This window comes from Lemur catta, chromosome 7, assembly GCF_020740605.2.
Source record: "Lemur catta isolate mLemCat1 chromosome 7, mLemCat1.pri, whole genome shotgun sequence".
Lineage (NCBI taxonomy): Eukaryota > Metazoa > Chordata > Mammalia > Primates > Lemuridae > Lemur > Lemur catta.
In genome coordinates, this window is record NC_059134.1 from 95,573,974 (window position 1) to 95,599,699 (window position 25,726).

The 25,726-nt window shown below is 34.6% G+C and overlaps 3 protein-coding genes across 3 annotated transcripts; all 3 read left to right on the forward strand.

The window, feature by feature from the left end:
• The first annotated feature begins 560 nt into the window (after positions 1 to 560).
• LOC123642114 (olfactory receptor 5D18-like) lies at positions 561 to 1,508 on the forward strand. The gene has a single exon (XM_045557026.1). The coding sequence runs from the start codon at positions 561 to 563 to the stop codon at positions 1,506 to 1,508; it is 948 nt and encodes a 315-aa protein (XP_045412982.1).
• Positions 1,509 to 6,975: 5,467 nt separating this feature from the next.
• Positions 6,976 to 8,394, forward strand: LOC123642115 (olfactory receptor 5D13-like). The gene is made up of 2 exons (XM_045557027.1): positions 6,976 to 6,998; positions 7,470 to 8,394. Exons 1-2 carry the CDS (start codon positions 6,976 to 6,978, stop codon positions 8,392 to 8,394), a joined length of 948 nt encoding a protein of 315 aa, XP_045412983.1.
• A 5,638-nt stretch (positions 8,395 to 14,032) lies between these two features.
• Positions 14,033 to 20,311, forward strand: LOC123641816 (olfactory receptor 5D13-like). The gene is made up of 2 exons (XM_045556750.1): positions 14,033 to 14,305; positions 19,153 to 20,311. The coding sequence occupies exons 1-2, from the start codon at positions 14,277 to 14,279 to the stop codon at positions 20,093 to 20,095; spliced, it is 972 nt and encodes a 323-aa protein (XP_045412706.1). The 5' UTR covers positions 14,033 to 14,276; the 3' UTR covers positions 20,096 to 20,311.
• Positions 20,312 to 25,726: the final 5,415 nt, after the last annotated feature.

The window sequence follows — 25,726 nt, forward strand, 5'->3', positions numbered from 1 at the left end:
CCTAGAATAGGTAATAATCCAACATATGAATACAGAACTGTGAATGGTTGACAAGATACATCTTTCCCCAAAGGAATTTGCTACCATGTATTTATTTATATACATTCGAAGTGCTTGATCTTCTCAAGGACTCTTCTGCCATGATTAACTGACTCCTATGATCTGATTAACGCTTTCCTGATTTTGCTCTATGCCTCCTTTGCTTTCATATAATTATTTTTTATTATAGAGCATTCAGTGCTCCAAGTATCACGTAGATTAACAGATTATATATATTTATGTACATATATATAAACTAATTTTTAAAAAAATTTTAGATAAGAAAACGAAAGTACTAAAGGCTAAAGCTCATTGTCCATAATCAAAAAGACACCAAGTTGTCAAGTGAGACTCCAAAGTGAAGCAGAAAACTATGAATACAAACTGACCACACTTGTCCTCACTGGTTTGCACTGGGCCTCTCCTGAGTGCCTGACACCTCACCTTCTCAAGTTCTGCTGCTCAGTTTTCTTTTTTTTTCTTTTTTTCTTTTGTTCTTTCTTTTTCTAAAATCAAGGATCATGGTCCTAGGTGAAGGAAACCAGAGCTCCGTGACCACGTTCATCCTCTTGGGCTTCTCAGAATATCCACACCTCCAGGCACCCCTCTTCCTGGTATTCTTGGCCATCTACACAGTCACTATGGTGGGGAACTGGTTCATAATTGTGGTCATAAGAATTAATCCCAAACTTCAAACACCCATGTACTTTTTCCTAGGACATCTATCCTTTCTGGATTTTTGTTACTCCAATGTATTTACACCCAAACTGTTGGAGACCTTGGCAGTGGAAGACAGAACTATCTCCTTCAGTGGATGCATGGCACAGTTTTTCTTTGGCTGTGCATTCGTGATCACAGAAATGTTCATGTTAGCAGCAATGGCCTATGACCGGTTTGTGGCTGTGTGTAACCCCCTGCTCTACACAGTTGCCATGTCTCGCAAGCTCTGTGCTCTCCTGGTAGCTGGGGCTTACATATGCGGTGGACTCTGTTCCATGACACTCATGTATTCTCTTTTGGAACTTTCCTACTGTGGACCTAACATCATAAATCACTTTGGCTGTGAGTACTCTGCCATCCTCTCTCTGGCCTGCTCTGACCCCACCTTCAGCCAGATGGCCTGTTTAGCCATTTCTATATTTAGTGAGGCTTGCAGCCTTCTGGTCATCCTCACCTCCTACGTCTTCATAGTTGTCACTATTATCAAGATGCCTTCTACAGGTGGACTGCGGAAGGCCTTCTCCACCTGTGCCTCCCACCTGACTGCCATCACCATTTTCCATGGTACTGTCCTCCTTCTCTACTGTGTGCCCAACTCCAACAGCTCATGGCTCCTGGTCAAGGTGGCCACTGTGTTTTTTACAGTTGTGATCCCCATGCTGAATCCCCTTATCTATAGCCTTAGGAACAAAGATGTGAAAGAGACAGTCAGGAGCTTAATCAACTTCAGATTTCATTCTTGCTCATAATAATTTAAGTACATTTGTTTATTTATGTCGATGTCCAATGTTTTTCATATACTTTGTTGATGACTGTTTAGCATTATTCTGAATAAACATATGATTATGTTTTAATCAATTAAATATAGCATATGCCATGGTTTTTAGTGTTCAGAATGTCTTAAAATTATCTTCAGTTTAATATAATTATAATGAAATCTGATTCACTTCTTCCCAGGAGGTTTGAGAAAGAAATATATTTCAAAATCATCCCCCTGGATACTGTGGAAGTCAGGATGATGAAGAAGAAGTCTATATTTAGGTATTTGCTACTGATGTTATGGTTAACTTCAAGCTATGCTTAAACAGTGCTGCAAACATAGGTGATAAGGGCACGTAGCCAGGTAGTGGATTCATGCTCAAGTTCTCATAATTGTTTTGACTCAGCAGGTTCTGTATAGCATAAATTTTTGTTCCCCTTTAAAACTTTATTTCAGATAAAATGAGGATCTTAGGGTCTATATTGTGAAAAATATCTGCTTGCTTTAAGAAGTTGCTGCTGAAATTATTGGCTACCATTTACAGGCATCACACATTTTTTGAATGTCAATGTATTATATTTTGGTTCAATAAAAGGTGTTGAAATAATGCTGAATATCAAGAGAAAGTCCAATTTTCTTCTAAGAATACTTACATCTATTACTGAGTGATATAATGATCAAGATTAATAAAAGCTACTTTTGGATCACCCATTTTTATAATACACATTTCTCCAACTGGTCTTCTCTGTAGCAGTGAATGGGGTCTTCATTTACTCAGTTGCTTAAAGAAAGAAGAAAACATTATTTATTATTCCAGAGTCTCTCACAAAAATCTTACAGTAGTCATGTTCTTTCTATCTCCAAAATAGATCTTCTTCATGTCTCTGCTCACTAAGCCATCATTAAGTTGGTATTAAGCAGTTAATAGAAAATTAATCTATTTCATTTTTCATTTCTTTTAATTTCAGCATATTATGGGGGTACAAATGGTTAGGTTACATATATTGCCTTTGCCCCAACCGAGTCAGAGTTTCAAGAGTGTCCATTCTCCAGACAGTGTGTACTGCACCCATTAGGTGTGAATATACATATCCCCTCCTGCCCCCTCCCACCTGCCCAACACCCGATGAATGTTATTACTATATGTGTACCTAAGTGTTTATCAGTTAATACCAATTTGGTGGTGAGTACATGTGATGCTTGTTTTTCCATTCTTGTGATACTTCACTTAGTAGAATGCGCTCCAGCTCTAGCTAGGATAATACAAGAGGTGCTAGATCACCATTGTTTTTTGTGGCTGAGTAGAACTCCATGGTATACATATACCACAATTAGATGGTGGACAAAAGCAACTGCCAGCCAGAGTGTCTCTGCAAGAAAGATAGATTTTAGATGAAAGTGAAAAAAACAATCAGGCAGACAAACAGATCAGATGAGGGTCGGAAGGAAGGGTGCCTGAAACTACAGGAGACTCCGTGGGAAGAAGTTGTGGAGCAGAACTGATTGGAGAAAGGCATCAACAGAGTCCAAACCATGAGAGGCTTGGAGACCAGCGACGAGGGTAGGTTGAGCGGTTTAATTTCCCCTCCCTTGCATCTCAGACTGCTGGTGGGCTCCTGAGCTGCTGGAGAGACCTGCCGACACCAGCCCAGAGATGACTGCTGCCAGTGAGCCATGAGCCTCTTGCAGACAGGGCACCAGGCTCCCAGATCTCTCGGGGCACCTCCCACCCCACCTGTGATGATGGGCAGGAGCCATATTGCTTCCTTCTCCCCTTCTCCTTTCCTACCCATGGCTGCCAAGAGAGACGATTTAGCCACCACCCAGAGGCATCTGCAAAGAATAGGACCTTTCCTTTTGGGGCCCTGCAGCTGACTGAGGGGTCCTCGGGCTGTGAGCTCCCTATCAGCCGGCCCTCCCAGATGCTGCTTTCCTGGTGACTCCAGCAGAGTGGGACAAATCCTAAGATGGAGAGATATTGATCCAGCTTGGGCACCCAGTGGGTGATTTGAGACCAGCACTCTTCTTCATGGTGAGGTCAGGGATTGATTTCCAGGGCAAGAGAACGGGGATGTAGGCCAGATCCCCAGATCCTGTACACCCCCAGGAGAACAAAAGGGATATTTGTGAACTAGTCTACTGGGGTGTGTATGCCTTTAGGGCCAGATCAGAGTGGGTCCTAGCTGCAGCATGCACGAGGGGCAACCACCCTCCCATGGGAGGGCTGTGCTCACATCACAGTCAGGGGAGATCCTCTGGCTTGTGGTCCTGCCTGCCAGCAGAGGCCCGGGAGAAACTGTGGAATAGGGGAGGGTGGAAAGGAGCATGAAGAATCTTTGGCTGAGTGGGGCCATTTCAGCCCCTCCCTGGCAGCTTTGCCCAGAAGCAGAGAACAGATTTAATAAATTAAAGAATATTGCACATCACATTTACTTGAAGAAAATTTGAACAGCTATTTGTAGAAGTTGAATAGTTATTTATTATATAAATATGAAGAGCTCGATACAATGTTATATTACAAAAGTATAACAAACAGTGTAACTACACTTGTGTAAGATTTGTATCTGTGTATACACTGATACTTAAATACCCATATAGGAGTGAGAAAACCAGAACTAGAACAAAGATTATGAATAGTTATCTCTTGATTGTTTCCTAATAGCTGATTTTTTCTTTTGTACATCTTTTGTATTTTATAAGCATTGAAAGTCAAAATGAATTAACTCTTGTTCAACATATTTAAAAGAAGATCATAGAATTAAAGTTGGTGATGAAATTATTAATATTACCCAATCTTTAGAAGAAATTACATGCAACCAAAATATCACATGGACCATTGTTTTGTCTAATTGCTCGATTTGTGGTCTCCAAGGCAATACTTCTATTATGTTTTCTACTGTTAACATCCCTAAGGACTTGGTGGCATATATGTGTGACACAGTTTAACACCAGGATTCAGCTTTTTGGTCTCTTCTTCTTTCTGTTATTGCTGAGTTTATTTTGAAAGCATTAGGGGAAAAAGTCATTTTCCTAAAACATTTATTGAAAGACACTTTAGGTTTGATATTTTAAAAAAGTTGAATTTTCAACAAGAACTTTCCTAGATTATATTCATTTTTGCAAACAAGCTTCAGTAAATGAATAAGTCAAATTGTTCTCCACTTAGGTGAGTTGCTTTAATTCTTACTTTATTTCATTTTAGAAGAAAAATAATGTGTTTCAATATTCTTTGCAGGAGGCAAACCCATGTGTAAATCTGACTGCCATGATAACCATTTAGTTCCTCTAACTAGAAATATTTGATTCATTATCTTTTACTATATTTATTATTATTAATTGTCCTGATTTATCAGGAAATATTTTCATTATTTTTAATCACAATTTCCTTCTCATGTTTTATGAGTATAAACTTTAGTTTTAGTGAGTAATAAGTTGCTGGGTGTGGTGGCACATGCCTGTATTCTTAACAGCTTTGGAGCCTGAGGCAGGAAGTTTGGTCTGAGTCCAGGAGTTTGAGATTACAGTGAGCTATTTTCCGCCACTGCACTCTAGCCTGAGTAACAAAGCGCGATCCTGTCTCAAAATAAATAAATAAAAGGAATAAAAATTATTTGTCGTATTGTATTATTTGCAATTACATGCATTATTGCTCAGTTAATTCTCAAAATAAAACAAATTTGAGGCCAGGGCCTATATTTGATAATTTCACAGTTTCTAAAATGCTTATTACAGTGCTGAGTATATAGAAAATATGAATTAGAAAGCCAGAGTGGACATGGCTAGAAAGGAGGGAAAAAAATTGCACAGCACCTTGAGCTCTCAGTCAGGTAAACGTGGGTGACACTTCTTGGGACTAAATTGGAGATTGTGAAATTTTGTTCAAAGTCTGTTGCTATGAATACAAAGTATAAGAGGTGGGTTGAAAAGCTACACAAGTGGAAAAGATGAATAGGTAAGAATGAGCTGAATATATCTATATCTATACATGCATATGAAATATATTTTTCATTGATGGTGATGATTTCCCTTTTAATCCTGAGCTGCTCAGATTTTGTTAGAGTAACCATAGGGAACAAACATAGATTTCAGAATGAGCTTGAACAAGTGAAAAAGTGTGTTCAGTTACGGAAATTTCACTCAATGAGTTTGTGTTAAACAAAAAAACACATTTAGAAATTAATAATAAATATAGTAGAAGATCAAATTGCAGGTATCAAATGAATCTAAATTAGCAATTAAAGAAAAATTACATGTGTATATAAATGATATCTTTATTATATATATGCAGGAAACATAAGTGCTGTATATCTCCTTGGAAGATAAAATCATCATAATTCAATGAAAACTATAGAGCCTTTAATTTCAGCTTGTGATAAAGCCTATGATTTTTAATGAATTCTATGTGGAATTGTATTTCCTTTATACCTAGTGATATTTTGGCTTTCAGTAAGCAGTCATGATCTGATTCTAGATCACAATGATGCAATAGGGCAGTTGAGTTATTTTGAAGACACTTGGAACATTTAAAAAAAATAATCCAATGCATCGTTTTTCCCCCAACTGTCCTCATTTTATACTAATTTAGGATGCTTACGGTCCCATGGTGTTTCACTACAGCTCCTTGTTTTGTAGAATTCAAGATGTGTCTCAGTGTGTTATGAGTTTACAGTGTGGTCTTAATTTAATATGCAAGTCTAACTTCCTTATTATCATTATAAAATTTTACCCCATACATGTATATTATATGCCAAGAGTTCATTCACTCACATATACCTTCATTTACTCAAGTGTTATTGTACACCTACTATTTCCTAGTGTTTAACATTTGCACTCTTTAATTGTATTCTACTGTGTAGCAATAACGATAAAATGGTAAATGATAAAAAAGTATTATATTCTTACAGAAGTTTCAAGAAATTGATATTTTTCAGAGTTTATAGTTACTGATAACGACATATTTAATAGTATGACCATGGCTATGAAGAATAACTAAAGTGAAGATAAAATTGTTGGAAGAGATGATAAAACTAAGAGAATAAGACAATGCAAAGATAATGTATGTCTATGGAAACCAACTTAATGCAAAATAATCCATAACCAAATGAAAACCATAGCAATTTCTCAGAAAGCAGAATCTAATATTTGCAGGATCTATGTAGACTAAATTGATCACCTGAGCATGACGTCATAGAAATATCTCCAGCAAAATAAAAATGGTCTGGATATATTATTGTTTTCACTCCAAATCATTCTGAATACCTGACATTATAATACACCAAGAAGAGGCAACAGATTTTTATAATTTTCAGTAAGTAGGTAACTAGATGATCAAGTACAATTATTCTTTTATAAGATAGATCTAAAATATATGGAGAGAAATGTGTAATTAAGTGTAGGAAGGTCATTGGAAAGGGAAATTTAGAAATAGCTACAGAAACAATAATAAAAAAGGAGTAATGACCATTTCAGAGAGTCATTAATTTTCTAATTTTCTATTTTGAGTACTAAGTTCTCAAGCTTAAAAGGTGAAGATGGGAAGAAATTATTGAAATTTATGATAACTACTTCTTTCAAGATAAGCATTTTTCAGTGAACTCTGATTCATACAATAAGCTAGACTGGCCCTACTCATGAAGCCAGTTGCCTCTGATGATATGAAGTCTGATTGTTTAAAATATACCAGGGCCAACTGCTTTATTTTTTTCCTCTCTGAACTCTCGACTTTTATTATTCCATGCATAACAATTTCATATTTATAATTGTGATATTAATGAATTCAAGCTTTTGAAATAATGTAGTGGTTGAAACTCAATGTTTTCCATAGCACTCTTTGCGAATAATCATTAAGTCTCTCAACATTTCCTCATTTTAATCCACTTTCTCCAAGTTTTTCTTCTCACTTCTCTCAATCAACTTTCCTATTTTGTCCCAGGAACCAACAAAATCAGACTTCTGGAGTCACCTTTATCCTCTTGGGTTTCTCAGAGTATGTGGACCTCCAGGTGCCCCTATTCCTGGTGTTCCTGGCCATCTACACAGTCACTGTGCTGGGGAACCTGGGCATGATTGTGATCATCAGGGTCAACCCCAAACTCCACACCCCCATGTACTTTTTCCTCAGCCACTTGTCGTTTGTGGATTTCTGTTATTCCACCACAGTGACACCCAAACTGCTGGAGAACTTGGTTGTGGAGGACAGGACCATCTCCTTCACAGGATGCATCATGCAGTTCTTCTTTGCCTGTATCTTCGTGGTGGCAGAAACCTTCATGTTGGCAGTGATGGCCTATGACCGATTTGTGGCAGTTTGTAACCCTCTGCTCTACACAGTTGTCATGTCCCCAAAGTTCTGTGCAACATTAGTGGCTGGGCCCTACGCATGGGGTATAGTTTGTTCCCTGACACTCACCTATTTTCTACTGGAATTATCCTTCAGAGGAAATAATATCATAAATAACTTTGTCTGTGAGCATGCTGCCATTGTTGCTGTGTCCTGCTCTGACCCCTATATTAGCCAGAAGATCATTTTAGTCTCTGCTACATTCAATGAAATAAGCAGCCTGATGATTGTTCTAACTTCTTATGTTTTTATTTTTATCACTGTCATGAAGATGCCTTCACCTGGGGGGCGCCATAGAGCCTTCTCCACCTGTGCCTCCCACATGACCGCCATCACCATCTTCCATGGAACCATCCTGTTTCTCTACTGCATTCCTAACTCCAAAAGCTCATGGCTCATGGTCAAGGTGGCCTCTGTCTTTTATACTGTGGTCATTCCCATGCTTAATCCCCTGATCTATAGCCTCAGGAACAAGGATGTAAAAGACACAGTCAGGAAGTTAATCAATAACAAATTATTTTGTCACACATTGTAAAGTCCAGAAGATTTCCTTGTTCATTTTCAAGAACATTGTGCAGAATTTTCCAACAGTTCTAGAATTTATAACAATTCGAACTCCATTTTCAAGTAGCAAAGTAGTGCTTTTGCTTTCATGTAACCTCCAATTGACTGAGTATTAAGCATGTGTGTAATTTAAGGTTTAGTAGATAGCTAAAAAACAATAAGTAGCACAGTAATTAAATCTCTATCAAAATTAAGTCTTTAAACTCAGATTTTGTTATGGATAGATTTCTTAGTTATTACACATTACTAATTGTCTCCTTAGGTAAATCTTCCATTTTTTTTTTCAGTCATTGGAGAATGGGCTTATAGAGTTGTTTTGAAAATTCATAACTTACCATGGGAGAGGATGCATCAAATGCAATATAGTAAAGTAAATGATGTTCAACACTCAAGCACTACATTTTAAAGACATATTTATTTCATTCCACATAGGGAATTTTGGTACATTATAAGCATAGATAAGGCATATCTCTGCACCACAAAGTGCAGAATATCGTTTGGTTAAATTTTATTGGTTAATATAAATTTTATTTGGTGATTGTATACAAGTATTAAAAAAATATAAAAGCTACATGTTTCAGAAATAGCTGTTTCTAAATCCGAATTTGTCATTCACACCAATCTTGGTTTGTCTATAAGTTATCTATTGATCCATAAAAAAACCCACGAAGTTTCAGTGATGCATAACATTAGGCAATTATTATTATTATTATTATTATTTGGTCAATTGATTTGGCAGCACTACTAATATTTTCAGTACATTGGGTTATATAATTTTAGTATTATATAATTTATTTAACTTTTAATTGTCTGTCAACCAGAGGTCATATGCACTTAACTAGATGTTCCAATCCAGTACTTTAATGGGCTATGTGTAAGTTATTTAAAATATTTTAAGGAAAGAGAAAAATATATTTAGGGAATGTGAACACAGTATAAAATGAACTATATTTGGCAAATTCTGTAAGTCCTTGGATTTAAAATCCTAATCTTTTTTTTTAAAGCATAGATGATAGCTATTAGGCATATTATAATCTTTGAAAGTATAATTAGCTTTCTGTCTTGCAAGGGAAAACAAAACAAAAACTAAAAATAAAAATAAAAAAAAAAACCCTCTGGATAGCTGCAGACTGCTTTTGAATACATTGTTGTTTTATTTTGGAAATTGCTTTGGAATGGACATTCAATTACACAAATGTAATGCAGAAATTCTTCAAGAACTCCCAAGTTGAAATTTTAATATGAAAGTAGGTGTTTTAACTGAGGAAGTAAGTTTATGTTTGGTAATATGAACTAATTCATGTCAGATTGTGCTAAGTAATGATCATGTTATATTCTCTTCTTAATTTAAATTCTTGTCTGTGTCGTGATAGTTGTGTTTTTCTTTACATTTATTTCAAAGGACTTGGCAAAACATTTGGTGAAGATATTTACAATAGTAAAGGAATAATGTACAGAATTAATAGTCACTTCTTAGTGGAGGAATATTATAAAAATCATATGCAGGCTACATTATGTAAATGATAATTTTCAGATCATGTTTATCAATAAATAAGACCAGGAAATTTACTGATGTTGGACAATTGTCTTATTATATGAGTATCCCAAGAATAGCAGATGATTTTTTCCTTGAGTAACTGGCTTCCCTAATGTTCATCATCATAGAGAACGATTGGTCATAAAGTGAAAACAAAAAGGGAATTTGTGTGGGCAGGTAAGGAAATGGATTGTGGAGTTCCCACATCAATGTCTTGTGTTTCCTGATTGTTCTGCTTAGATGGAAAGGGCATTCAAGCCCAAGGGCATTCTTGGTGAAAATAACCACATTCCAAGCACAAGGAAAGAGCCCAAAAGGATGTATTAATACATGAAAACAACTCTAAATTTGTGGATCTGAGTGAGGCAACATTTTCGGGTGGTTTTCTAGTTATTTTTTCTATTTTGTTTCTATTTTGCTACCTCTGAAATTACAGTAAAGCCTTACTAAATATAACAGCCTTATCATCAGTGTGACATGGTTAGAGAATAATACTAATACTATGCAAACTCACTCAGAAAACAGAATAAGAAGGAATACTTTCCCATTCATTTTATGAGGCTAGTTTTACCACAATAGAAAATTACAGACAAATTACTTTCACAAATATATTTGTAAAAGTGCTAAAAATATACAAAATCAAACACATTAGTACATAAAATTCTAATATTAATTACTTACCACATTGCAAAAATAATATTGTGGTAAGATCCCTTAATATGAGAACTATGCTCTTAATAAAATTTTTAAGTACATAAGGCATTACTTTTAAATATGTTGTACACTATGTTGTATAACAGATCTCTAGAACTTTTTCATCTTGTATAACTGAAAATGTATATCCCTTGAACCACAACACCCAGTTTCCCCTCCCCCTGGGCCCTGGCAACCAGCTTCTATCAGTTTGGCTAATTTAGATCCCTTGCATAAGTAGAATCATTAAGTATTTGCCCTCTGTTACTGACTTATTTAATCTAGTATAATGCCCTCTAGATTTATCCCTGTTGTCACATATGGCAAGCTTCCTTCTTATTCCATTGTATGTATATACCACATTTTCCTAATCCATCTAAATGCCCAATCACCGATGGCTGTTTTCGGCTATTGTGAATAATGCTGCGGTGAACATGTTATCATAGATATCTCTTCAACATCCTAATGTCAGTTCTTTTGTATACATACCCAAAAGTGGGATTGCTATGTCAAATAGTACCTCTATTTTTAATTTTCTGAGGTGTCCCCATAGGGTTTTCCATAGTGGCTACAATATTTTACAGTCCCACCAACAGTGTAGAAGGATTTCTATTGCTCCACATCCTCACAACACTTATAAATTTTTACTTTTTTGATAGTAGCCACACGAACAGGTGTGAGGCAATATCTCAGTGCAGTTTTGATTTGCGATTCCCTGATGATTAGTAATGTCCAACATCTTTTCATGCATATATTGGCCATTTGTATGTCCCTTTTGGAGAAATGTCCATTCAAGTCCTTTACCTATTTTAATTGGATAATTGATTTTTTGCTATTGAGTTGTACGTGTTCCTTATATATTTTGGTATGAACTCTTTATAAAACGCATGGTTTGTAAATATTTTCTCCCATTTCATGGGTTGCCTTTTTAGTCTGTTGATTATTCGCTTTGCTGTGCAGCTTTTTAGTTTGATATATTCCCGTTTATCTATTTTTGCTTTTGTTGCTTATGGTTTTGGTGTCATAGCCAAAAAATAGTTACCAAAACCAAAGTCATAAAGCTTTCTCCTTATATATTCTTCTAGAAATTTTAGAGTTTGGGTTCCTATATTTAATTATTTAATCCATTTTGTGTTTATTTTTGTTTAGGATGTAAAATGAGGGTGCAATTGCATTCTCTGCATTTAGATATACAGTTTTCCTAACAACATTTATTATAGATACTATTCTTTTTCCCTTTGTGTATTCTTGACACCTTTGTTGAAGATTAGTTTGCTATATATGTGTGAGTTATATCTGGGCTCTCTGTTCAGTTCCCGTAGCCTATATGTCTGTTTGCATGCCAGTCCATGCTGTTTTAATTATTTTACCTTTGTAGTATATTTTGAAATCACGAAGAATGATGCCTGCATCCTTTTTCTTCTTTCTCAAGTTTGTTTTATCTATTTGGGTCTTTTGTAGGTTCATATACATTTTTTTCTATTTTGTAAAAAAATACCTTTGGAATTTTAATAGTGATTGCATTGAATCTGTAGATTTCTTGGGTAGTATGAAAATTTTAAATATATTGAGTCTTTGAGATGGGAGGCATAAAAGTTAACAGAAAGAGTTAAATGATAAATGTTAGAGTAGAAAGAAATGAGATAGATAATATAAACAACAAATAATCAATGAAACTCAGAGGGTTTTTTTTTAAAAGACAAATAAATTTGGCCAAATCATAGTGGATTAGAGAAAAAAGAGAAAATACACAAATAAAATCAGAAATGGAAGAGGAGACATTGCAACTGATGCCACAGAAATTAAGAGGTATCATAAGTTACTAATAAGAACAATTACATTCCAACAAATTGGATAACCTACAAGAAATGAACAAATTCTTAGAAACATAAGACCTACCATGACTGAATCATGAAGAAATAGAAAATCTGAACATACCTAAAACTTGTTATTAAGCAAGTAATCAAATCCTATCAATAAAGAAAATCCACAACCGGATGGCTTCATTGATGAATTCTACCAAACATTTCAAGAAGCTTTAAGATCAATCCTTTTTAAAATCTTCCAAAAACTAAAGAAGTTAGAACACTTTGAGACTCATTTCATGAGAGCAGCATTATGTTGATAGCAATGCCAGACAAAGATACTACAAGAAAAGAAAACTACAGGCCAATAATCCTGATGAACATAGATTTCTATTGCTTTTTATATGCAGTTCCTTAGTTTTATTGTTTCTGAGACTTGTGACCAATATCTCTTGCCCTTGATTTCCCTGTGAACTATAAATACGGGGTCATCTTCAATGAAATCAGCTTTATGTAATGAAATATTTACAGGTGCACTGTCTTATTGCCTCTTCTTCACTTACAAAGGAGAACCATAACCTCAGCTGTACCATGAATATGGTGAAATTTAAGCTGAAAGGAACCTGGGGCCCTGTATTACTACGTGGAACAGAGCTGCCCAATATTTAGGAATGCATTTTGGACCTTGAATTAGTGGGAGATAAACTTTTATTAGTTTAAGATACTGGCCTTTTTATGTGTATCTTTAAAGGAATGATGGATAGAGTTATCAGAATTAATGAATATATTTTCCTTTCCATAAACTGACATTTTTCCACAAACTGGTTTATTTTAGAGACATACACTTCAATTTTTGCAGATACAATAGTACATATAATCATTTGAAGATCTTTTGGCCACATTTGAAAGACCAACACAAATTTTTTTTTTTTCATTTCAGCTTATTATGGGGGTACAAAAGTTCAGGTTATATATATTGCCCATGCCCCCCCATCCCCCCGAGTCTGAGCTTCAAGCGTGTCCATTCCCTTGACAGTGCACATTGCACACATCATGTAGGCATACACCCATCCCCGCCCCCCACCCCCCACCCCCCGAGTCAGAACTTCAGCGTGTCCATTCCCCAGACAGTGCACATGACACTCATCACGTAGGTATACAAATTGTTTTCTATTAAAAAAAAACTAATAGTGTGAATAGAAATTGTAGTTTATAAAATATTCTTAAAGGAAAAATAAACAATGTAACATTATTTAGGAAGCTCTATATTTAGATGTAAAGTAAAATAAATATACCTTCATAAGAAGAGAGAGAAAATAAAGTCAACAAGGATTAATAATAGCTATCTCTGGACTATGTTTTACAGGTGATTTTTCCCTGCATATTTCTGTATTTCACACTCATGTACAGTCAACATATATTTACTATTAAGATTAATTGAGTAATGTTAATGATACAAATGCCCCAGGGCTTTAGAAAAGTAATATACAACTAAAATACCACTTGGGACAGTGTTACGTCTAATTGCTCACATTTTAGCCTCCAAGACAACAAGTAAGTATTCTCTAGTTTCCAGGTCCCCAAGGTGCTGGGGACATATATTTGTGACAGTTTGGTACCAGGACTTAGTTTGTAGGTATGACCTTATCTCTGCTATCTTTGAGTTTTCATAATACGTTGGGAAAAAAGTAACATATGGAACATTCATGAAATATACTGTTGTTTCCTATTACTGTTTTCAGGTCTGTTTTTATTAATTGAGTACTAAGCAGGAACATTCTTGTAATTCATTAATCTTAGCAAAAAATTCTTCAGTAAATGAATCACTCAAGTGCTTCTGTATTTAGGTGAGTTTATTTTGTTCCTTTACTTCATTTTAGAAGGAAAGTATTGAGTTCTAGTAATTTTTGCAAGAGACAAACACATGTGTAGGTCTAAGTCTCCCCAAATCCACTTGGTTTGACTAAGAGAGGGCCAATGGCCATATATCATAATTTTTCTTTCTTTCAAATAATATCAATCCTGGTTTTCTCATTGGGTATCTGCCATGTATTCTGCAATGAAATCTGCACTTCTGCAAAGAGAAAATAATATTTTAAAAGGGCCTTATCTTTAAATTTCCTATAATCTCTAAGGAGGTGAGTGACAGTAAAAACCAAATCTGTAAATGATAAGATGTAGCTTATGGTAATTGTGAGTTATAAACATTAATGTTTGCATATATAGAGAGGAGAAGAAACAATGAGTAATATTTATAATAGTAGATGGTAAATTAAGCATTGGAAGTGTGAGAATAAGATGGAAAATTAAATTTTATGTAAATCAACATGTGCTATGTAATAGCTTGATAAATCAACCATGACTAGATAATGAATATCTTAAGAAATGAATTGAACATCTAGATCTGGGCAGTTTTGGAAAATCCAAGCTAAATAAGGTATATTGGAATAGTTGAAATAATTGGCTGTGAGGTTAAAGTGATTATGGAAAGTTATCCTCACAGTGTTGCAAAGAATATCATAAATTGATAGTATTATCACTCAGAAATACAGCCATAATCGAGTTTTGTAGTGCTAAGATGTTATAAATGATGGTTGTATAGGAATTGTTGAGAAATTGGTCTTTTTGGATGATATATTTCCTACAGGCACAAGCCTGTATGAACCAGAGAAAGTTATTATGTGATGGGAATACATATAGGAGAATGAGAAAAATATTGATATATGTCTTAGAATAAATCTCCAAATGAAATCCTACAGTATTTCTATTGTGTGGGTTCAGAGAATGATTTTATACATTGAATTCTCAAATATGCGTATGTTTTGATACCTGTCCTGCTTGTGCCTAATTTAGACAACCATATAAGTTTTCTGAAATCACACATAATTCTAATGAATATAAAACTGAATATCAACTATCCTTCATTCCATGTCTTATAATCATTTACTTCATTAGCAAAGTCTCTATTTCCATTCTAATGATGTATGTTATCTTATTAATATATTATCTCACTTTACTGTGGAGAAAATGCATAGTGGCATCAAGGAATATTCAAAGAATATTATGGCGTCCTATTTGAGATGAGTCTCTATCCTGACATTTGTCCTTGGCAAAGCTTTAAACTTGACTTAAAATGGGAGAATGGGTTTTTGCTACCACCTAAAATTTATTTGTATTATACAGTACTTTCATATTTGTTACTGCTTGTCACAAATATATTTGCCACATCAGAAAATGAAGAGTTTTTTGTTTAATATTGGTTCAAGTATTTTATCACTGCAGACACAGCAATATTTTATTGTGATCACCTTCTAATAAATAATGTAATATTTCCTTAAGAATAACATTAAAAATGTTTAAAATTAGTTCAAAGTGAGTGAAAAAGTTCATCATATTCTAATAGTACAGCAAAGCTCTAGCATATGCTGAGAGTATGATGGAGTAAGAAGGGCACTTTAAGAAAAATAAAACAACAAATAAATGTTAAATTTACCCCTTTACAGGTATATTAATATCTTATAATTTGTTATGAGTTTTAAGTTAGTTGTCTCATAGCTAAAGAGGTAAGGCAGGAATGAAACTATAGGAACATAGGACATATATTTCCTCCAACAGAAATATTTTCACTATACCCAGGTTTATGCAGAGAGTTGGAATGGTCCTTTTCATGTAGCCGGCTGTCTATGATGATAGTGAGTCTCATTATTTGAAATATATCAGGGAATACTCTGTTTTCTTTTTTTGTTCTTCCTGTCTTAATTTTGTTTTTATTTTTCTTTTCATAAAAAATTCTTATTCACTGTGTAATTGTTAAAAACAGTAACTTTTTAATTTTTTAAAAATTTCAATAGATTTGGGAGTACAAGTGGCTTTTGCTTATATGGATGGTACAGTGGTGAAGTTTGGGCTTTTAGTGTACCATCACCTAAATAGCGTACATTGTATCCAATAGGTAATTTTTCTTCCCTGCTCCCACCCTCCCTGATTCTGAATCTGTTATATCCTCTGTATGGGCATTATTCCATTAGTATCATTCTCATTTATAAGTAGGTACATGAAGTATTTGCTTTTCTGTTCCTGAGTTACTTCATTTAGTATAATGAACTCCAGTTCCATTCAAGTTGCTGAAAAGACATTATTTCATTTTTTTTTCTGTTATAGCTGAATAGTATTCCATGGTGTACAAATGCCACATTTTTTTATCTATTCATCAATTGATAGGCATGTAGGTTGATTCCATACATTTGACATTGTGAATTGTGCTGTGATAAACATGTGACTGCAGGGGTCTTTTTGACAAAATGACTTACTTTCCTTTGGGTAGATTACCTAGTGATGAGATTCCTGGATCAAATGGTAGGTCTACTTTTAGTTCTTTGAGGACTCTCCATGTTATTATCCATAGAAGTTGTACTATTTTCCATTCCCACCAACAGTATATAAGTGTTCCCTTTTCACTGCATCTGCACCAACATCTTGGTTTTGATTTTTTAATAGTAGCCATTCTGATTGGGGTAAGGTGGTATCTGATTGTGGTTTTAATTTGAATTTTCCTGATGATTAGTGGTATTTTTTTTTAACATTTTTTATATACTTATTGGTCATTTGTATATCTTCTCTTAAAGATGTCTGGTCGTGTTGTTTGCCCACTTTTTAATGGGATTACCTGTTTTTTTCTTGCTGATCTATTTGAATTCCTTATAGATTCTACCTATTACTTGTTTGTCAGAGGTATAGTTTGTGAATATTTTTTCTCATTCTGTAGGTTGTTTGTGTATTCTATTGATTATTTGTTATGTTGTGAAGAATCATTTTAGTTTAGTTATGTCCCATTTATTTATTTTCATTTAAGTCTCATTTGCTTTGGGGTCTTAGTCATAAATACTTTGCTTAGGCCAATGTCCAGAAGAGTTTTTACAAAGTTTTTTTCTAGAAGTTTTATGGTCCAGGTCTTACATTTAAGTATTTAATCCACCTGTAGTTAAGTTTTCTACATGGTGAAAAATAGGAATCCAGGTTCACTCTTCTGCATGTGGCTATCTGATTTCCTGAGCACCATTATTGAATAAGGAGCCTTGTCCCCAGGGTATGTTTTTGTTTGCTTTGTCAAAGATAAGCTGCTTGTAGTATTTGTTTTTATTTCTGGGGTCTCTATTCTGTTCTGCTGATCTACTCGTGTACTTTTATACCAGTACCATGCTGTTTTTGTTACTATAGCCTTGTGGTATAATATGAAGTCAGGTAATGTGAAGCCTCCAGGTTTGCTCTTTTTTCTTAGGATTTCTTTGGCTATTCAGGCTCTTTCTTTGGTTCTACATGAACTTTAGGTTTGTTTATCTCCAATTCTGTGAAAAATGACATTGTTATATTAATAAGATTGCATTGAATCTGTAGATTGTTTTGGGCAGTATGGTTATTTTCACATATTGATTTTTCTAATCCTTGAGCATGGGATATTTTTCCATTTGTTTGTGTCATCTATGGTATCTCTCATCAGTGTTTTGTAATTCTCCTTGGAGATATCTTTCACTTCCTTATTTCATTATATTCCTAGGTATTTTAATTTTTTTACTTATATTGTAAATGGGATTGACTTTTCCATTTGATTCTCACTTTAGTCGTTATTAGTGTACAGCAGTGCTACTGATTTTTGCATGTTGATTTTGTAGTGTGAGACCTTACTGGATTCATTTATTAAATCTAAGATTCTTTTGGAGGAATTGTTAGGGTTTCCTGGGTATAAGATTATATCATCAGCAAATATAATTTGACTACTTCTTTTTCAATTTGGATCCCCTTTATTTCTTTCCCTTGCTTGATTGCTCTTGCTAGGACTTCCAGTATTTTGTTGAATAGAAGTGGCACAAATGAACATCCTGGTCTTGTTTCATTCTTAGGGGGAATGCTTTCAACTTTTCCCTACTCAGTGTGATGTTGGCTGTGGGTTTCTTACATATGGCTTTTATTAATTTGAGGTATCTTCCTTCTGTGCCTAATTTGTTGAGTGTTTTCATCATGAGGGGATGCTGGATTGTATCAAATGCATTTTCTGAATCTATTGGAGTGATACTATAATTTTTGTTTTTGATTCTGTTTATGTGGTGAATCACATTTCTTGACTTGCCTATGTTGAAATTTCCTTGTATCCCTGGGATCAAACCCACTTGATCATGATGAATTATATTTTTCATGTGCTGTTAGATTCACTTGGCTAGACTTTTATTGAGAATTTTTGCATCTATGGTGCCTCACTTTGGTAATTCCAGTGGTTTGGGAGGTGCAGACTGGAGGGTTGCTTGAGGACAGCAGTTCAAGACCAACCTGAACAATATATTGAGACCCCCATCCCCACAAAAAAATTAAAAAATATTAGGGGCATGTCTATATGGTCCTAGCTACTTGTGAGGCTGGGGTGGAAGAATGGCTTGATGCCAGGTGTTTGCATTTACAGTGAGCTATGATTATGCCACTGCACTCCAGCCGGGGTGACAGAAGGAGACCCTATCTCAAAACAAACAAGCAAATGAACAAAACTGAGAGCACTAACTTTTGAAATAATGCAACAGTTGAGACCTCATGTTTTCAACAACACTATTAATTGAGATCCATTGAGTCTCTAAATATATCTTCCTTTCTCTTTCCTATTTCAAAAATGGGTTCATACTTCTCTGGATCATTTCTATTTTTTCCATAGGATCCAAAATAATCACACTGTTGGAGTCACCTTTATCCTCTTGGGCTTCTCAGAATATGTGGACCTCCAGGTGCTCCTGTTCCTGGTGTTCCTGGCCATCTACACAGTCACTGTGCTGGGGAACCTGGGCATGATTGTGATCATCAGGGTCAACCCCAGACTCCACACCCCCATGTACTTTTTCCTCAGCCACTTGTCGTTTGTGGATTTCTGTTATTCCACCACAGTGACACCCAAACTGCTGGAGAACTTGGTTGTGGAGGACAGGACCATCTCCTTCACAGGATGCATCATGCAGTTCTTCTTTGCCTGCATCTTCGTGGTGGCAGAAACCTTCATGTTGGCAGTGATGGCCTATGACCGATTTGTGGCAGTTTGCAACCCTCTGCTCTACACAGTTGTCATGTCCCAGAAGCTTTGTTCCTTGTTGGTTGCTGCATCATATTTTTGGAGTATAATGTGTTCCTTAACATACACATATTTTTTGTCCACCTTATCATTTTGTGGAACTAACATCATAAATAACTTTGTCTGTGAGCATGCTGCCATTGTTGCTGTGTCCTGCTCTGACCCCTACATTAGCCAGAAGATCATTTTAGTCTCTGCTACATTCAATGAAATAAGCAGCCTGATGATTGTTCTAACTTCTTATGTTTTTATTTTTATCACTGTCATGAAGATGCCTTCACCTGGGGGGCGCCATAGAGCCTTCTCCACCTGTGCCTCCCACATGACCGCCATCACCATCTTCCATGGAACCATCCTGTTTCTCTACTGCATTCCTAACTCCAAAAGCTCATGGCTCATGGTCAAGGTGGCCTCTGTCTTTTATACTGTGGTCATTCCCATGCTTAACCCCCTGATCTATAGCCTCCGGAACAAAGATGTAAAAGACACGGTCAGGAAGTTAATCAATATGAAATTATTATGTCATAAAATATAATGGTAGAAATATTACTTATTTTTCTTTGAGATGACTGGTGTGGTAGTTCAATATCAAATCAATACCTGAATGTATGGTAACCCTGTAGTTGACAGTTCAGTATCTATTTACTCTGATGTTTAATAAAATAACTTTAAAATTATAAATACTATTGAGGATGTAATCTCAGATTACTTAAGCCAAATAATTGATTCACATGCTGTAATACAAAGGTTTCTGAAAGTGTGGATTCTTCTGGATGCCCTGGGGAGCTTACAGACAGAAAATGAAAATTCAGGTTATCAAAACTCTGACACAATTTACTCTCAAAGAACTAGAGATATTTTATAGTAGCCTTAAAATCATCATTTTAAAGTATATGATTCAGTGGTTTATAGTATGTTTATAATATTGTGCTATCATTATCAATATCTAATTCCAGAATATGTGCATCATCCTAAAAAGAAAGCTCATAGCTGTGAGTGGGCACTCCCCATTTTCTGCAAATCCTCCATCCCCTGGCAACCACTAATCTACTTGCTGTCTCTATGAATTTGCCTATTTTGGTCATTTCATATAAATGGAATCATAGAAAATGAGGCCTTTTATGTCTGGGTCCTACCTCATCAGTTTTTAATGATGAATAATACTTAATTGCATGGATATAACACATTATATTTATGCATGTGTTAGTTTATGGATATTCAGGTTGTTTCCATCTTTTGGATACTAGAAATAATCCTGCTATGAAAATTCATGTGCAAGTTTTTGGGTGGATATATGTTTTGATTTTTCTTCACTATATATCTAGGAGTGGAAACAGGGTCATATGCAACTATATATTCAACTTTTTGAGGAATTGCCAGACTGTTTTCCAGAACAGCTGCACCATTTCACAGTCTCATCATCTGCAGTGAATGAATGTTCCAGTTTCTCCACATCCTCAGCAACACTGGTTATTTTCCATTTTTTGTTTTACATTATAGCCGTGTACATAACTTTGACCCAGCAGTTCCATTTCTAGAAATGTATCCTATGATGACACACACTACCATGCAAAATGACATATTTATAAGGTTATATATGCCAGCACTGTTTTTAATAGCAAAATATTGGAAATACCCTATAATCCCATTGGTAAAGGGAGAGAAAAACATTATGGCACATCCATACAATTGAGACCTCTGCAGCTATTAACAAAAGTAAGGAAAACTCCTCTGTAGTGACATGGAAAGATCATCAAAATATATTAAATAATAAAAGCAAATTGTCAAACACGAAGCATATGTTATGTTATTATTTGTTTAAAGTAGGCGTGTGTGTGCATGTGCAAAAATCCTGATTTATGTATACAAATATCTCTGCAGGCATATGCCAGATGCAGGGGAAAACTGGGACAGCTGAGGACAGGGGTGGAAGAGAGAGTAACTTTTCACTGGAAGCTTTTCTTTTTTTTTTTGAAATTCACTTTCAGTTTTACACAATGTTAATATACTATCCTATTCAAAATAATACAACGAAAAATTTTAAAACACTGAGAGCTTAACAAGACTTGGCTGCAGGACTGATATAAACTGAAGGCTGCCAGATGGAGATTTCCACGTTGTCCAATTTGAGCCTCGTGCTGTGAGGAAACTGGTAATTGCAGGAGGCATCAGGTCACACAGTAGTCAGAGGTGCCATCAGGGGTTAAATCGGACTCCACAGCCCCCATCTTGCACCTCAAGAACACTCTTGTTTGTAGAAAGTAATGGGGAAAAAGAGGAACCAACTGGCAGTTGATTTTTGTATATTTGTATTGAATTCACAAACATTACAAAATTTGTAATTCTCTCATCTACTTTTTCTCTTATCTGTTTTACATATAGATTATGTATTTTTATGTATGAAATGTTATCTTATGATAAATAACTGTTCTATCTATCTATCTATCTAAATATCATCTATATATTTATTCTTTGCTTGTACGCATGCATATATTACCCAGCTGTAGTGGGGTTAAAAGTTATAGTACAACGATTGACAAAATGAAGCTGTAAATATCCTTTTATGATTTCAAAAAGAAATATGTTTCACTATGAAGCATGTTGTTTCTATTGTTATTTAAATCTCCTTTATCAAAGTAAAAAACTTCTAATTATATTTGCTAAGGAAATTTTTGCATGTGTTAATATTAAATTTTAAAAGAACTAGTTCCTGTAAATATTTATATCATCATATGTCTTTACTCTTTTAATCTACTAGTGTGTGTGGGTTTTTGAAGTAACATCAATTGATTGCTAATTATTCCTGTCATGAAACATTTATATGAAAGTTTAACAAAATGACATTGCTCATAACTTTGCGAGGCCTGAATTTGATCAGATTTGTAACTTCAATTTACCTTGATACTTTTCCCTTATCTTCCACTGGAATCCTTTAAAATACAGTCAACTTTTGTATCTTAGGCAAATAAAATACTTTCTCCTTCTTGAAAGATGCTTTTGTTTTATCTTTAGCAATTATACTGTGTCTATATACTTTTTCTTTTAATGCCTATCTTGGCTTCTGGGATCTCAATACTTCTGAAAAAATATTTTCCTATGGCTTAATAAGTCATTCATTATTTTTAACTATACTTACTGTGGTAGTAAAATGACAATTATATAACTAACTCCATTTTCTCATTAATTATATGACTGAGAGTATTTGGCAACTTTCTTTTAAATAAATCTTTAACTGAATTTTTAGAAGTTTATCTAAATATTTCTATATTTTAACCAAAGAAGGTGCTATCTATACTTAAGATCCTCATCTTTTTAATTTTTATGTATAATTCAAATCTCCACCCCTCTGTTGAAACAGCCACAGTATGAGTTTCTGAGTCTAAAATTGTGTTCAGAACTTATGAAAATGATGGCTAAAGCTGTAGAGTCCACATATTGGAGACTGATAATAAGTTAGTACTATATACACAGATCATTCCTTAACCAAAACCTACATGCAATTCTGAACAAATTTGGAGCACTGAAATTTAGAATTACAACATAATACTATGCAGAATTAATAATTTTAAGAATAGAACTCGTTGCACAAATACTCTTCTGCCCACATGGGCTTCGGCTGACTTTATTTATTTATTTTTAATTTGTATGGACACATAATGGTCATATATATTTTTAGTGTGCATGTGAAATCTGATACAAGCATACCATGTATAATAATCAAATCAGGATAATTGGGGTATCTATCACCTCAAGCATTTATCATTTCTTTGTGTTAGGAACATTCCAATTCTGCTTTTCTAATTATTTTGAAATATGCAATAAGTTATTAACTATAACTATTGTGCTACTGAACACTAGATCTTATTCCTTCTATTTAATTGTATTTTTGTACCTGCGAACCAACACCTCATTATCCACCTCCCGTGACTACTGTTTCAAGCCTCTGGTAACCATTATTTTACTCTTTATCTCCATGAGATCACTTATTTTAACTCCCCCATATGAGAGAGAAGATTTAATATTTGTCTCTCTGTGCCTGGCTTATTTCATTTAATATAATGTCCTCCAGTTTCATCCATGTTGTTGCAAATGACAGGGTTTCATTCTTTTTTAATGGCTGAACAATATTCCCTTATGTATATAAACCACATTATCTTGGTTGACTCCATATCTTGGCTATTGTGAGTAATGCTGTAATAAACACGGGAGTGCAGGTAACTCTTCGATATACTGATTTTCTCTCTCTTGGTTACATACCCAGTAGTGGGATTGCTGGATCATATATTACTTCTGTATTTACATTGTCTTTATTTTATTATTATTCCTTTTTTTTTTTTTTTTAGTTTTGGCTCACCATACTGAGATATCTGTGAAATAAAAGAGAAAATATAAAATAACAAAAATACCTCCTGTTTCTGAGCAATCTGTTTTAAAGTGATCTTTTGCTTAGATTTTAAAAGTAATTTTATTGATTAAATCCCTGACTTGACTTCAATGGAAACAACAGGTCAAATGTACCGACACAGATCAGCCACAGAACCTTTTAAGCAGACATTTAATGTTTGCTAGCCATCCTCTATTAAAAATGAATTGGAAATACAAATGTTAATTAGCTGCCAAAATTTATCCTACCAATTTGTCTAAATCTGCTAATACTAGCTGCAGCATAATTTCCAATTCCTTTGAATACTTGTTGTAATTTTTGTTTTCAAATGTCTATACATATGGGCAAGTCTCAAGGATTTATATTCAGTGACCAGTGTCAGTATATTATTAGACCAGTATATTATTAGACCAATATTTGACACCACTTTCTTCCTTCCCTGATTTGTGCCTTAACAGGAGTGGATGCGGAAATCACATTAGATGGATTTCATAGAGGTAAATTATTTTTAAGACATGAAGATCAATATATCAATGATTTAGAATAAATTATATTCTAAGTCACAGAAAAGGAAGCTATCTTTGATTATTTTGTTTGTGGCTAATGACAACAAACTATTAGGATTCTCCAGGGTCTGTGTCCCCAAAGTCAAGCAGTTAAATGTAAAACAAACCACATGATCATGGAATATAGTTCAAGGTCTGTCTGTGTCTTCCTTAATAGCATCTCTCTGCTGCCTTACAGTTGGGAAAAAATGTCATTTTTTGATATGTCTATTGAATTATATTCTGCAAGAATCACAAAATGATTAAAGACCTAGAAAATTTTAGATGCAATTTCTATTTTAAGAAAGGATTTTTCTGAAGTTCTTAATACTAGCAGGGACACCTTCAATAAACAGTACATCAAGGAAATCTGGCTTCTGGTGAGTTGATTCAACCTAGGGTCATCTTTTCATTCTCATATGAGGGATACTGACATCCAGTAAACTGTTGGCAGGCAGTGATATCTGCCTAGTTCCTGGTTTATATGAAACAGGCTAAATTCGATTTTTATTATTTCCAGGACCATTGTCCTAAATTCAAAAATATGTCTCCATTGTTATGTTAGGTACTTCAGAAGTTATAGAAAATATGTTGAATACATGTCTTGTCCTAAAGAGGTGATATTTTTCAGAGAAAAAAGCTAAAAGAAACACACAAAGACTAGTAGAATATTACATGCATTGTATAAATATTGTTAAGATATCGGTGGAGAGAAAATAGAATAAGAAACAAAAGGCATTTGGATTAATAGCAAAGCTTTCTTGGAAAAGTTATACAGAAACTTGTGAAGTGATGACACAATGCAAAACCTGAAGGGGAAAAGGTGGCATTTTAGAGGAATAAACAATAGATTAGAAGATATAAGTGACTTTTTTTGTAAAATAAAGATTCAAACTACTAGTATGAATAAAACAATATTGTACTGACAAAATGATTTGGTTACATAGTTCCTGGAAATATTAGAGAAGCCAAGGTCAAAGAGATTCAATTTGGTGCATTTTATAATAAACTGCCTTCAAAAACACACTATTGTATTCCAAACTAAGAGAGAGTTGACAAAATTAATTTTACAGATTAAACTTCAGTGTGATAAGATACTTGGAAATGTGGTATCTAGATGAGTAGTTGATGACAGTGGAAAGGAAGAGGGAGGGTCATTTTGAAGATTTCTCTATTTAAATTTTTCCCCTGATTGCCTGTCCCAAATCCACAGACCTCAGATGGCATGCCAAAAGAG

Bases quoted from the DNA above. Each gene is read 5' to 3' on its own strand.
- LOC123642115 (XM_045557027.1), top strand. From the start codon at position 6,976: ATGACCATTTCAGAGAGTCATTA. The intron at 6,999-7,469 runs ATTTTCTAATTT...ACAAAATCAGAC, and splicing joins ACCATTTCAGAGAGTCATTA to TTCTGGAGTCACCTTTATCC.
- LOC123642114 (XM_045557026.1), top strand. From the start codon at position 561: ATGGTCCTAGGTGAAGGAAACCAGAGCTCCGTGACCACGTTCATCCTC.
- LOC123641816 (XM_045556750.1), top strand. From the start codon at position 14,277: ATGAATCACTCAAGTGCTTCTGTATTTAG. The intron at 14,306-19,152 runs GTGAGTTTATTT...TTTTTTCCATAG, and splicing joins TCAAGTGCTTCTGTATTTAG to GATCCAAAATAATCACACTG.